Below are 12538 nucleotides of genomic sequence, written 5' to 3'. Positions count from 1 at the left end.
CTGATGATAAAGTTTGAAAGGTTTGAAAACTCCTGGCCCTTTTTTTCACAGTCTCACAAGCTACTATGGTCATGATGCATAAAAATATAAGCAGGCAAGAGAATTCAGGTGAGCAAGGTCTTCTGAAAATGTGCACTATATCATTAGTTTATTTGAATCTTAATTGCAATTCCAGATAATGAATGTGAAGATCTTTGGGTCTCTGGAATAAGCAATAGATCCTCAGTTGGTATGTCACAGGTAAATACTGTTGCTAAATATTTGTGTGTGTATAAATATATACTATGCCATACTTTGTATTGTTTGAATATTTTTACTGATGTAACTGTCTGTTGCTCATGTTTGATTTACCCTTACTGTACACTGCCTTGCGTGAATTCCTTCAAAAAGGCGGTAAATAAATCCTATAAAATGTTCTCATTTGCATATGTTTGCCTTTTTTTTTTTTCAACCGATTCTATCTGAGGAGCTATCTATACTGAATCAAATACTACATTTTCTTTTAAATAAAGTTTTTTTTATAGAGCATGAGAATGTATCTCAGATTAAGGCCTGAGACCTGGAAAAAGACTAGAGGAGATGAGTAAAATGTGTTCCTTTATCCTGCTAGACCAGTCCAGACCAATGGATTGATCCCTCTTTCCAGCAGATGGAGGTAGAAATACTTTTCTAGTGTCATCACAGTATAAGGGCTGGTGCAGCTTGCAGTAGATGGTGTAGGTTTGTCTTGTCTGGTGCAGTAGGACCCTTGTGTAGACCTGACTCCCTAAACGAAGTCCATGGCCTGTGGATCCACTAGGTTGAATTCTTGAGTCGGTGTTGCTCCTGGTGTTCAGACCACAGTCCTTACCCCATTTGAGGTTGGAGGAGTGGCCCTCTCCACAGCCCCAATTTCTAGTCCATGGGCTCCCACTTGGTGAGGCTTGCTGGCAGCAGTCTCTGTGAGGCCCTTGCCAGGTGGAGTGGCTAGATCGCCCACCCCCTCCCGTTTCTTGATTGGGTTCTCCTGCAGTTAAAACACTAAAAAATAAAAGTGGTCTTAGCTTTGTTCCCCTAGTTTTGTAAGGGAAATAAAATTGTACCAAAAAAGAGAGAGAGAAGGCCACATACTGTGGCAGGGGGGAGCAGAAGTTGGGGAGAGGAATGATCCTGGTTAGGATGAGGACCAGGTTTGGCCTCTGGGGGATTAAAAGTCTTGATTGGTATAAGGGCATCCTGAACAATTGCCTTTGCTAGAGGCGTACTGAAATTTAGTTTTGGACTGGGCACCAAAACTTCCAGAAATCTGGATGCAGGTTTTGGCTGAAAATCCCCCTCCCTTGGAAGAAGGCAGGCCCTGGTCTGGCCGGCCACCCAACTGTTCCACCCTCCCTCCTCCACTTGAAGGCATTCCCTGGACCTACCTTTGCTTTAAACGGTCTGATGATGTAGTGGCTTCTTCTGGGCAAGAGGCTAGTGGCTTTTTCTCCTGTAGGTTCCTCAGCCAAAATGGCTGCTGGGACTCCTGCTTATGCTGCTTCTAATCCCAAGATGACCCGTGGGATGTCCCAGCAGCCATTTTGGCTGAGGAACCTGCAGGGGGCAAGAGCCACTGTGGATTGCTCTTGTCCAGAATAAACCACTAGGCCACCAGGACATTTTAAAGCAAAAGTAGGCCATGGGAGGGGGTGGGTGGGCTGGCCCAGCAAGACCCGCAAGGCACTGTTTTCAGTTTCTGATCCGGTTCTAGCAGAAACCAAGCAGTGAATTTCAGCCAGAACCAAAATCACTGTTTTTGGTCAGCCTAAATATACAAGGACAGACAACAGCACCAACAATTGCTGGATCTTGAGCTACAAAAGAACCCATACCAACTGGAGCTTTAGGGACAGAGAGGCAAAATAATTTCTGCCTAATGTAGGAAGCTATAGGTGAGGCCTTCAACTTTGTTGCATCTCCTCTGCTACATGTGTTTTGCTCCCAAGAGGCATCCCATGACTCAACAAATACATTGAACACTTAATCTCTTCCATACGGCTTATACCTATTTATCTTCCTGCAGAAAGCTGGGTATCGGTAATATTTCCCTCCTTAAAACATGGGGCAAAAGACTACCTCCTTTTCTCCCTGAACCTTTGTACATTTAGCACCACTACATGCTGACAACATCCATAGTCTTCCACCGAGATTTCGTAAACACGCCAACTATCAATGAGACAACAAGGACAGCCAGCCACCTTTTATTGAACCACAAAAAGCAAGTTCTCTTATTTCTCTTACATGTGCTTGGGAGGGAGTGAGACCCGTTGACCATCCCTTTACATTCTGTGGACATTGTTGCTCATTCGAACTTCAGTGGAACAGTTCTCTACATTTGCCTGGATCTTCTTACTTGCTCTTGACAGACATCTAGCCTGAAGGATCATTAAGTCCATATAAAGAGCATCCTTCACACCTTCTCTGACTGCTCACCGAGTTAAGATACATCTCCCAGAGCATGCTCCCATAGCTTTGGGGCAGTGACGCAGTATTTGCTGGCCAGTGTCAGAAGTTCAAGCTGCATTGTGCACAGAGAGCTTCCTTCTTATGATGTGCCCCCTTTCTGTCAGTAAGTTGGAAGGTGATCCAAAATGGGGGGGGGGGGGGGGGAGAATTCAGTGTAATTCTCCTTTCCCCACACACACATTCCCAAGACCACCTTGCACCATCGTCATTGGACCTCAGCAGCAACTGTAAAAGAGTTGATCAGGAATGTTTCTTCACTTAATGTTTCCTCCTACAGTCCAAATCACAAGAAGTGCTTTATCTTCATGTATGGTACATTTATATGATTGTACCTAATAGTGCCCTTTCTTTGCTGTTAACACGTTTTATATTCTATATATATTTTATATACATTTTTTATGTTAAATATATTTTAATTCATTTTGATTATTATACAAATATATTTTATTTGTTTTAAATGTTCGCCTTTATTCATTTCTATAATTTGTAAGACTCTCAATGTTGATAACTCATGTCTATGTTTTACACATATATATTTTATAATTCATGTTTTGTTTATTTTTAATTGATCTCAAGATCATATATTTGTTTTTATGATCAGATTTTATAATTTGATATGTTTGTTTATTATAGCCCCTGATGCAGCCCTATGTTGGGTGAAACACGGCCTGTGTCGGGCAATTGTCTCATATACGGTATCTTCAATAAAATATTTTTTGTTACACTGATCTGCTGGCTCATTTTCCACTTGCTATATATGACTATATTTCCATCCTGACTAAACACTACATATCAAGGAGGAGGTGATCCACCAAGGTGGATGAACACTAACTCCCACGAGAAGTCAACAGATAAAAGGAAGTGGACCAACGACTCCAGGTAGACGGGATACTGGTGTACAAAGTACCACTTTATTCACAGACTCGACACAGTACCGTGTTTCGGCCACAGGCCTGCTTCAGGAGTCTTAAATGATTCTGATACTGGGAAACGATCTGGAGGTTAGGAAATAAGGATCAGTCAGAAGTTAGAATGGTCTTTAGAAAGACCCTTGGAGATTTAATACTTCACTCTGTAGTCTGTTTGGAAACGGAACAGCGCGTGAACTGCTGGTCAGTTGTAAACAAACAAAAAAATGTTCCGTGGTATGGTTCCCTGAGGAAGGATTGCGAAACGGTACCGTCGGAATCTACACGCAGAAACAGTCTGTGTCCCAGGCCATTAAGATAAAGATAAGTAACGCTATGGCTCTGGGCACTAGATATGAGTGATTTATATGCAATTTGAAAGGCCAGTTATGCACAGGTTTTAGTTGGATTAAGCACAGTAAAATTTAAAAAAAAAAATTTTTTCAGCGGAGGTTTTTCTGTCTATGATGACTTGTGCGTGCAAGCATATTTGAATGTCAATGAATTTCTTAGTTGCCGCACTAGTTGAGACTTCCCCCTTTTTTTCGATTTTTGAAATTTTGATGTTGTGTTGATCTGAATGTGATATTGTGATTGTCTTTTTACCTTGGCCTTTCTTTCCTTCACACAACTTCATCCTACTACAGCGGTTATAAAGGGTAAACCCACACTTGTCTGTGTAACACACCACAACCCTCCGCTTGGGAGTCACCAGTATGTGGCTAACTCCTCTTGCATGTCCATTGGGAAAGCAAGGTTACTTAACTGTAACGGGTTCTCCATGGGCAGCAGAGTAAGCCAGTCACACACACACCCTCCCACCTCCCCTCTCTGCTGAACCTGCCTATAGCTGAGGAGAGGAAATAAGTGGGCATGATGGCTAACTAAAACTAAACACTTGCAAAACAAAATTATTATATTTTAGTCATACTTTGTTGGACATTCCTAAAGCTATTATATTAAAGTCTAGAGAACTAACTTTTGGAAGAGTTTTAGGTGTTATATTGGGTACTTGGCTGACAGTAGGAAGATCTACTTTAAATTACGCCAGTTAAGAACAATTAGATCTTTGTTTTTTCTTGATCATTATCGTGTGTTAGTTCAAGCAATTTTTTTGACTCGGCCGGATTACTTCAATGTTTTATATGCAGGGATAAATAGGAATCTAGTAAAATGATTGCAGTTAATGCAGAATATGGGCTCTACATTGGCTACCAGTTGAAGTCCGCGTAGAATTTAAGGTTGCCTGTACAGTTTTTAAAATTATCCATGATTCCTGTCAGAGTACCCATTTACAATTGTCTATTCCGTCTTTTCATTTTTGTTCTACTTTTAATTTAGGTTATCCCATAGTTAAATGAGTTTTATTGAAAAATTTAATGAAAGCTGATTCTGCTATCAGTCTAGCAAGATGTACAATAACCTTCCAGTATCCATAAGAAGTAAACTTAATTATTTAGCATTTCGAAAATTGTTAAAGGCCCATTTATTCAATGAGTATTTAGATTGATTCCATTAGTTCTATGTTCTTTTTTTTAACTGACTATTTTAGTTGTAACCTGCTTTGATTCTCCTGTTGAAAAAAGCAGGATATAAATGCTGGTTTGGATTGGATAGGGTGTGACTGCACATGTTCAGGCCTTTTCCAGGATTTTATGAGCTCTAGCTGAACTAAACCATCCATTTTGCCATTGGGTTATATCACTGGTATGTGGATGACTTGTCCTTCTGTCCACAGAAAACCTCTGTTACTTTATCTTGCTATCTCTGATAGCAATGATGAGATTAGTTGAGCAGTTAGTATGAAATGGCAATCTGGATAAGTCTCATGGTCTTTTCTTTTTGATTTTTTTAATGCCATCATGTGCTATATTTCTAAGAGTGCACATTCGGATCCTAAAGTCTCATTTCATCTCTCTTGGTGCAGATCAGCATAATTTTGGTTCTTCTTTGGACCAGCTCTAGCTGCTCTTCTTTCTGAAATATGACCTCTGAAGGTGAACACAGTATTCTAAATGAAGACTTGCCAATGACTTTAATGGAAGGCATGATCATCTCTTTTGTTTCTGCTTCCATATTTAGATTTTGCTGGGGCTGGCAAATGTAAGCCCAACACTATTGTACAATATTTGGTTTGTAATAGGTAAATTACTAGATAATAGGTAAAAGTTATTCTCATTTCAAATTCCAGTTTAGTATTAGATATGAAAACCTGATGCACACTTTTAATAGTAGAACTTATCAGCAAAAATTAAAACTTTTCAAATAAGAGTATAGGGAAATTGAAAAAAAAATCACAGAATTCTACATTCAGATTGGCAGCAAATAGTGCTGTAGTTCTATGGAAGATTTGGGTTTAATTTTCCAGCCTTCTCATTCTCTAAAGAAGAACTAATGCTTTAATCAAAGTACCACCCCTTCCTCCTATGCCCCCCCCCCCAATGCACACACACATATACTTACTGAAATTGGAACATGTTTCTTTGCTATCCTGTGGCACAGGGGAGTCTCGTATCCATGCTTTTCTATAACGTACTTGCAAGTGTGTGCAAAATGTTTCCATTGCAAGACACAATGGGGCTCATTTTCAAAGTACTTAGCCTTACAAAGTTCCATAGTAACCTATGGAACTTTGTAAGGCTAAGAGCTTTGAAAATACGTCTCTAGGTATACTTATGTTCCATTTTTGCTTATCTGTAAAGTTCTAGAAGATTGATGATTATAGATATAGCAACAGCTAATGAAACTGTTTTCCTTGCACACCAAAAGGAACTTGTTCCACTTAAGCATATTCCTGAAACAGAAACTGGAAAAAAATATGTGACTGAAGTGGATTTCCTACTCACGTTGGATGAAAAAACTTCTGCTTCAACTTTTGAGGTAATATATCATTGTCTTGTGTAAATTTTGTATGCTAGTGGAACAAACTGTTAAGCACTTTGTTTGGATCCTTGCTCTCTGTGGAATCTGTGCCTCTGATAGAAGGCTACTAGAACCTTGTGATTTCCAAGTGGGGTTCTACTGTGTTTATAAATACTTTACTGGGGTGCAAAGAATTGTAACATGTGCAATCTTGAAGTGGCCTTGGTTAGCCAGCGGAGGACTCACTAAAGTCCATTGCTTGATGACATGGATATCACCAGTGAAGCTAGCTCACAATGCTACCAGCGCTCCAGCTGTACTCTATTCTGTTTGTTACATTGTTGCTACCTTCCTGCAAGATTGGGTTTTAAAAAACCAAACAAACAAGCCCTTGCACACCTTAGGCATAACTATCACCAAAGATTGCAAATTTCACTTGAAGCAAAAAAATCCTCTAATTACAATTCCCACATATGGATCTCATCATGCACATGAGTCTGAGCAGTGATTGATATTGCTGGCAAAGTTCTTTACACTAAAATCAACCTTCATACCCAAGCACGTTTAGTAACAATTCTGTTTTATTCTCAGTATTGCTCTTAAATCAGATTACTTAATCACACAATTTGTATTTTTGTAGATTAAGCCTACAGGAAAGGAAAATTTTCATGTTACCTATTCACCTTTGAAAAAGAGAAACATAGTTCAAGGTAAGATGATTTGGATTCAATATACCACCTTTCCACAAATGATATCTAGTGAACTCAGTTTCCATGGGCCCTCATTAATTTGGTGGATCAAATTCACTCACACAAAATTTACTAAAAGTTCTTAAAAGCTGCCAGAAAATTCTGCAAAACCTGCTCCTTGATGGGTATGCTTCTGTTATTTAGCAAGAACCTAGATTTTGGAGACTTTGGTTCATTTGTATTTCTGCAGCTCTGAGAAGGGAAGCTTTTAGTGCAGTAAAGGTGGTCATAAAACTTACTGAAGACAAACAACTGTAATCCACTGTATAGAACTGCTTAAATGTCTTCAAGTTTGATGTTTAAAAATACAAGCAAACAAGTAGGGGCAAAATTCCTAGAAGAATGGGGTAAGGGTATGTACATCTCCCCTTAAGTAGGTCTGCAGAACTTGCACTTAAACTAACTAGAATTTCTGTTGATCTGTTGGACATTTCATTGCTGCTTCTCAGCTATGACCTTTTATATGAGGCTGGAGCAGGAGGCATATCGGGGGAAAAAAAGTAATTTAGAGGCTCTTTTACTAAGCTGCAGTAAAATTTGCAGTTACCACTGTCTAAAATGGGACTTTGCCCCTATAGTTGCCATGTTAAAATTTGCAGCTACTGTGTGTTGTCAGAACTTGCTGTTTATAGGTGCTGCATTAAATTAGCAGATACCATGTGGTACTATGCTTGAAGTTAGCACAGAAGAACTTAAGTGCCCTCTATTTGGGAGATAAGTGGTCCTATTCTAACTGCAAAATATAGAACAGGAAAAGTTCTCTACGATGACGAATCACAGAAGGCAAAAGTAGAGACTAATAGACGATTCACCACTGGAGACGTGAGTCCAACAGTCTTTATTATATCAAAGTTAACGACCCGACACAGGCCGTGTTTCGATGCTAAAAAAGCGTCTGCATCAGGGGTCAATAAATACACCAAGTAGTGAATACAAAACGAGGAGTCCTACTTGTATGTGTGTTGTCAACTCACTAAACACATAGCACTAAACAGAAAATGCTGGACACAAACTGTCAGAGCAAAAGTGCCGATTCCATATCATCATGCTGATCAATCCATAGACTGGTGGATTGTGTCCATCTACCAGCAGGTGGAGATAGAGAGCAAAGCTTTTGCCTCCCTATATGTGGTCATGTGCTGCCGGAAACTCCTCAGTATGTTCTCTATCTCAGCAGGTGGTGGTCACACACAGCAGCAGCTCTGGCTAGGTCTCCAAGCCTAATCTTTAGGTTTTGTTGAGTACCTGGGGTTGAGGGCTCTTCTTGAGCAAGTGCAAACCTGGTGGCGCCAGGTCCCTCCTTTTCTCCCCCCTCCCGCTGGCTCCGTTAAAAAAAAAAAAATTTTGGACGTCCTTAAGGGCGTTTATTTCGACGTTTATTTAAACGTTTATTGCAGCTACTCACTGGGACACCAGGTCGTTACAGCTCGGAGCGAGAAGCAGGTAATTTTTACCTTTTTATAGCGGGCAGGGGGTTCCCCGATCGATCTCCACGTGGCCTATGGCGTCGGAGGGCGAGGGCGCGAAGAATTGCTCCCCGGACCGCGTGTGCGCTTCTAGCGGGGATGCGGGGGTTTTAAAGTCTGATTCGCCCTTGTTGGGTGTCAGTTTGGAGGCCGGTCAGTGTCCCGGGTCTTCCTCCGGTGCGGCGGTTTTTCCTGCCATAAACTCCCATCCCCCGCTGCTCGCCTCCGCCATCTTGGCCGGCCACTCTGCTCGGACGGCTTCTTCTTGGGCTGCCCTTGAGCTGGGAGATGTTCATGCCATGGCCGCCCTTGATTTGGGCGACGGCAAAAAAGCGGCTAAAGTTAAGCGCCGTTCTTCCCGCGCGGCTCCTTCGCGGAGTGTCGCGCCGGACGCCATCTTGGATGCGCAGCATGTTTCTCCCCCGCTCTTGCGAGCGCCGGTTGAGGGTGCGTCTAGGGCTGTGGCCCAGGCTGCTGAAATACACAGTCTGGGGGGTTTCTCCCCCGAGTTTATTTTGCTGCTGCATCAGGCCTTCCTTATGCAAAACGCTGCCCCTTCTCCCTTGTCCGACAAAGGGGTTGAGGCCCCCGGAAGTAAACGCCCTCGGGTGGATTCCCAGGGCTTAGAGGACTCTGTCTCCTCTGATGTAGATGAGGGCAGCGTATCTGAGTTCTCCCAACGGTCCTCTGGGGATTCCTTGGAGGAGACGGATTCCTGCTCGGATGGAGCGGATGACCCCTCTGCAGCGCGGATCTTTCGCTCAGAGGATTTGCCCAACCTGTTAGTGCAGGCCATGAGCATTTTGAAGATTTCCTCTCCAGAGGACGTCTCTCCCTCAGCCCCTGTTGGCTCCGCCATTATGCTGGGGACGAAGCGCCCGCCTAGAACCTTCCACGTGCATGATGCCATGCACACCTTAATTTCGGCTCAATGGGATGTCCCGGAAGCGAGCCTCAAAGTGGCTAGGGCTATGTCCCGCCTCTATCCTTTGCCTGAAAGTGAACGTGAGGCCTTTCTTTGGCCCACTGTGGATTCTTTAATCACTGCGGTGACTAAGAAAACGGCGTTGCCGGTGGAAGGTGGCACGGCCCTAAAAGACGCCCAAGACAGAAGATTGGAGGTGGCTTTAAGGTCGTCCTTCGAGGCGGCTGCCTTAAGTTTGCAGGCCTCAGTTTGCGGCTCCTATGTGGCCAGGGCGTGCCTGACGATTGTACAGCGGGCTTCCCCCTCGGATCCTTTCTTGAGGGCTGATTGGCCGGCCCTGGAATCGGGCTTGGCTTATTTGGCAGACTTACTGTATGATGTCTTGAGAGCCTCGGCTAAAGGTATGGCTCAGACAATCTCTGCGCGGCGCTGGCTTTGGCTGAAACATTGGTCTGCTGACCACGCCTCTAAGTCCCGCCTGGCTAAGTTGCCTTTTAAAGGCAAGCTGCTCTTTGGGGTCGAGCTGGACAAAATTGTGACCGATCTCGGCACGTCTAAGGGCAAGAGGTTACCAGAGGTCAGGGCTCGGGCCAGTGCTCGCCCCGGTAACTCCAGAGGACGGTTTCAGGAAGCCCGTCGGTACCGCCCGGGCAAGTCGGGCTTCTCTGCCCCCTCTTCCTTCAAGAGGAACTTCTCCCCCAAGCAGCATTCCTTTCGCAGAGACCGCCGTCCCGGAGGTGCGCCCTGCGGTCCTCCCCCAGGGTCTCGTACCCAATGACGGGGTCCTGGTCCATGGCCCAGTGCAGATTGGAGGACGCCTGTCCTCGTTTCTGGGCGAGTGGACCAGGGTAACTTCAGACGCTTGGGTGCTGGAAGTCATCAGAGACGGCTACAAGCTAGAGTTCTGCCGACCCTTAAGAGACGGGTTTGTACTCTCTCCCTGCAAGTCTCTCCGGTCAAAGCTGTGGCAGTGCAGCAGACCTTGGACAATCTGATCTGCCTGGGTGCGGTCGTTCCGGTGCCAGAAAATCAGCTTGGCAAGGGACGTTACTCCATTTACTTTGTGGTACCAAAGAAAGGAGGTTCTATACGGCCTATCCTCGATCTCAAAGGGGTCAATCGGGCCTTGAAAGTTCGGCACTTTCGCATGGAGACTCTCCGCTCTGTTATAGCGGCAGTGAAGGCAGGGGAGTTCCTGGCATCCTTGGACATCAAGGAAGCGTACTTGCATATTCCCATCTGGCCTCCTCATCGACGCTTTCTGCGTTTTGCAGTCCTGGGCCGACACTTCCAGTTCAGAGCCCTCTTGTTCGGGTTGGCTACTGCTCCGCGGACCTTCTCCAAAATAATGGTGGTCATCGCGGCCTTCCTGCGAAAGGAAGGAGTACAAGTCCATCCTTATCTGGACGACTGGTTGATCCGAGCCCCCTCTTATGCAGAGTGCGGCAAAGCTGTGGACCGGGTGATTGCTCTTTTGAGCTCCCTGGGGTGGATCATCAACTGGGAGAAAAGCCAGCTGCGCCCGACTCAGTCCCTGGAGTATCTGGGAATTCGATTCGACACCCAAGTGGGCAGAGTGTTCCTGCCGGACAATCGGATTGTCAAACTTCAGGCTCAGGTGGACCAGTTCCTAGTAGCCTCTCCGCTTCGGGCGTGGGACTATGTGCAGCTGTTGGGCTCTGACGGCCACGATGGAAGTAGTGCCCTGGGCCAGGGCTCATATGAGACCACTACAACACTCTCTGCTGCAGCGCTGGACTCCGGTGTCGGAGGATTATGCTGTGCGCCTTCCCTTGGACCCAGCAGTGCGCAAGGCGCTGAGCTGGTGGCTGAAGACAGACAAGTTGTCTGCAGGGATGCCTCTTGTGACCCCGGAGTGGATTGTCGTCACGACGGATGCCTCTTTGACGGGCTGGGGAGCCCACTGCATGGGAAGGACAGCGCAGGGGCTCTGGTCTCCTGCAGAGGCAAAGTGGTCTATCAACCTCCTGGAACTCGGAGCCATTCAGTTGGCGCTTTTGGAGTTCCTCCCGGTACTGGCGTTGAAGCCAGTACGGGTCCTGTCGGACAATGCCACGGCTGTGGCCTATGTCAACCGCCAGGGAGGTACCAAGAGCGCCCCTCTAGCCAAGGAAGCCATGAATCTATGCCAGTGGGCGGAAGCGAACCTGGAACAGCTGTCAGCGGCCCACATTGCCGGAGTCATGAATGTCAAGGCGGACTTTCTCAGTCGCCGTACCTTGGATCCCGGAGAGTGGCAGTTATCGGCTCAGGCGTTCTTGGACATCACGAAGCGCTGGGGCCAGCCGAGCCTAGATCTGATGGCGTCATCGGCCAATTGCCAAGTGCCGCGCTTTTTCAGCAGAGGACGGGACCCTCGATCTCTGGGAGTAGATGCTCTTCTCCAACAGTGGCCGACACAAGAGCTTCTCTATGTGTTCCCGCCCTGGCCCATGTTGGACAGGGTACTAGACCGGGTGGCAAAGCATCCAGGCCGGATAATCCTGGTGGGTCCGGACTGGCCCAGACGTCCCTGGTATGCGGACTTGATCAAGCTCTCAGTGGACGACCCTCTGCGGCTGCCAGTGGAGCAGGGCCTGTTGCATCAGGGTCCCGTGGTGATGGAGGATCCCTCCCCTTTTGGTCTTACGGCCTGGCTATTGAGCGGTAGCGTCTGAGGAAGAAGGGCTTCTCAGACAAGGTCATCGCCACTATGCTGAGAGCGAGGAAGCGCTCTACTTCTACTGCTTACGCCAGGGTTTGGCGTACCTTTGCAGCGTGGTGTGAAGCAGGCTCACTTTCTCCCTTCACTGCTCCAATTTCTTCAGTGTTGGCGTTCCTGCAAGAAGGTCTGGAGAAAGGCCTGTCGCTCAGTTCCCTTAAAGTCCAGGTAGCGGCTCTGGCTTGCTTCAGGGACCGCCTGAAGGGTGCTTCCCTGGCTTCGCAGCCAGATGTGGTGCGTTTTCTCAAGGGAGTTAATCACCTGCGCCCTCCTCTGCACTCAGTGGTGCCTGCGTGGAATCTCAACCTGGTGCTAAGAGCCTTGCAGAAGCCGCCTTTTGAACCCTTGTCGAGGGCATCTCTGAAAGACCTGACGTTGAAAGCAGTCTTTTTGGTGGCTATCACTTCAGCCAGAAGAGTTTC

At 45.8% G+C, this 12538-nt stretch overlaps 1 protein-coding gene across 2 annotated transcripts in view; it reads left to right on the top strand.

The window, feature by feature from the left end:
- The window catches only part of LOC115471410, a 106698-nt gene that overhangs the window by 36340 nt on the left and 57820 nt on the right, over positions 1 to 12538 (top strand). For both annotated transcript variants that reach the window (XM_030205115.1, XM_030205116.1), the window contains exons 7-9: positions 176 to 240; positions 6162 to 6272; positions 6895 to 6964. In XM_030205115.1, the coding sequence (XP_030060975.1) occupies positions 176 to 240; positions 6162 to 6272; positions 6895 to 6964 (246 nt within the window). The remainder of the gene's footprint in view (positions 1 to 175; positions 241 to 6161; positions 6273 to 6894; positions 6965 to 12538) is intronic.

Source organism: Microcaecilia unicolor, chromosome 5, assembly GCF_901765095.1.
Source record: "Microcaecilia unicolor chromosome 5, aMicUni1.1, whole genome shotgun sequence".
In the NCBI taxonomy this organism is placed as follows: Eukaryota; Metazoa; Chordata; class Amphibia; order Gymnophiona; family Siphonopidae; genus Microcaecilia; species Microcaecilia unicolor.
Note: the sequence above shows the minus strand (reverse complement) of the source record. Positions and strands in the feature narration are given on the sequence as shown.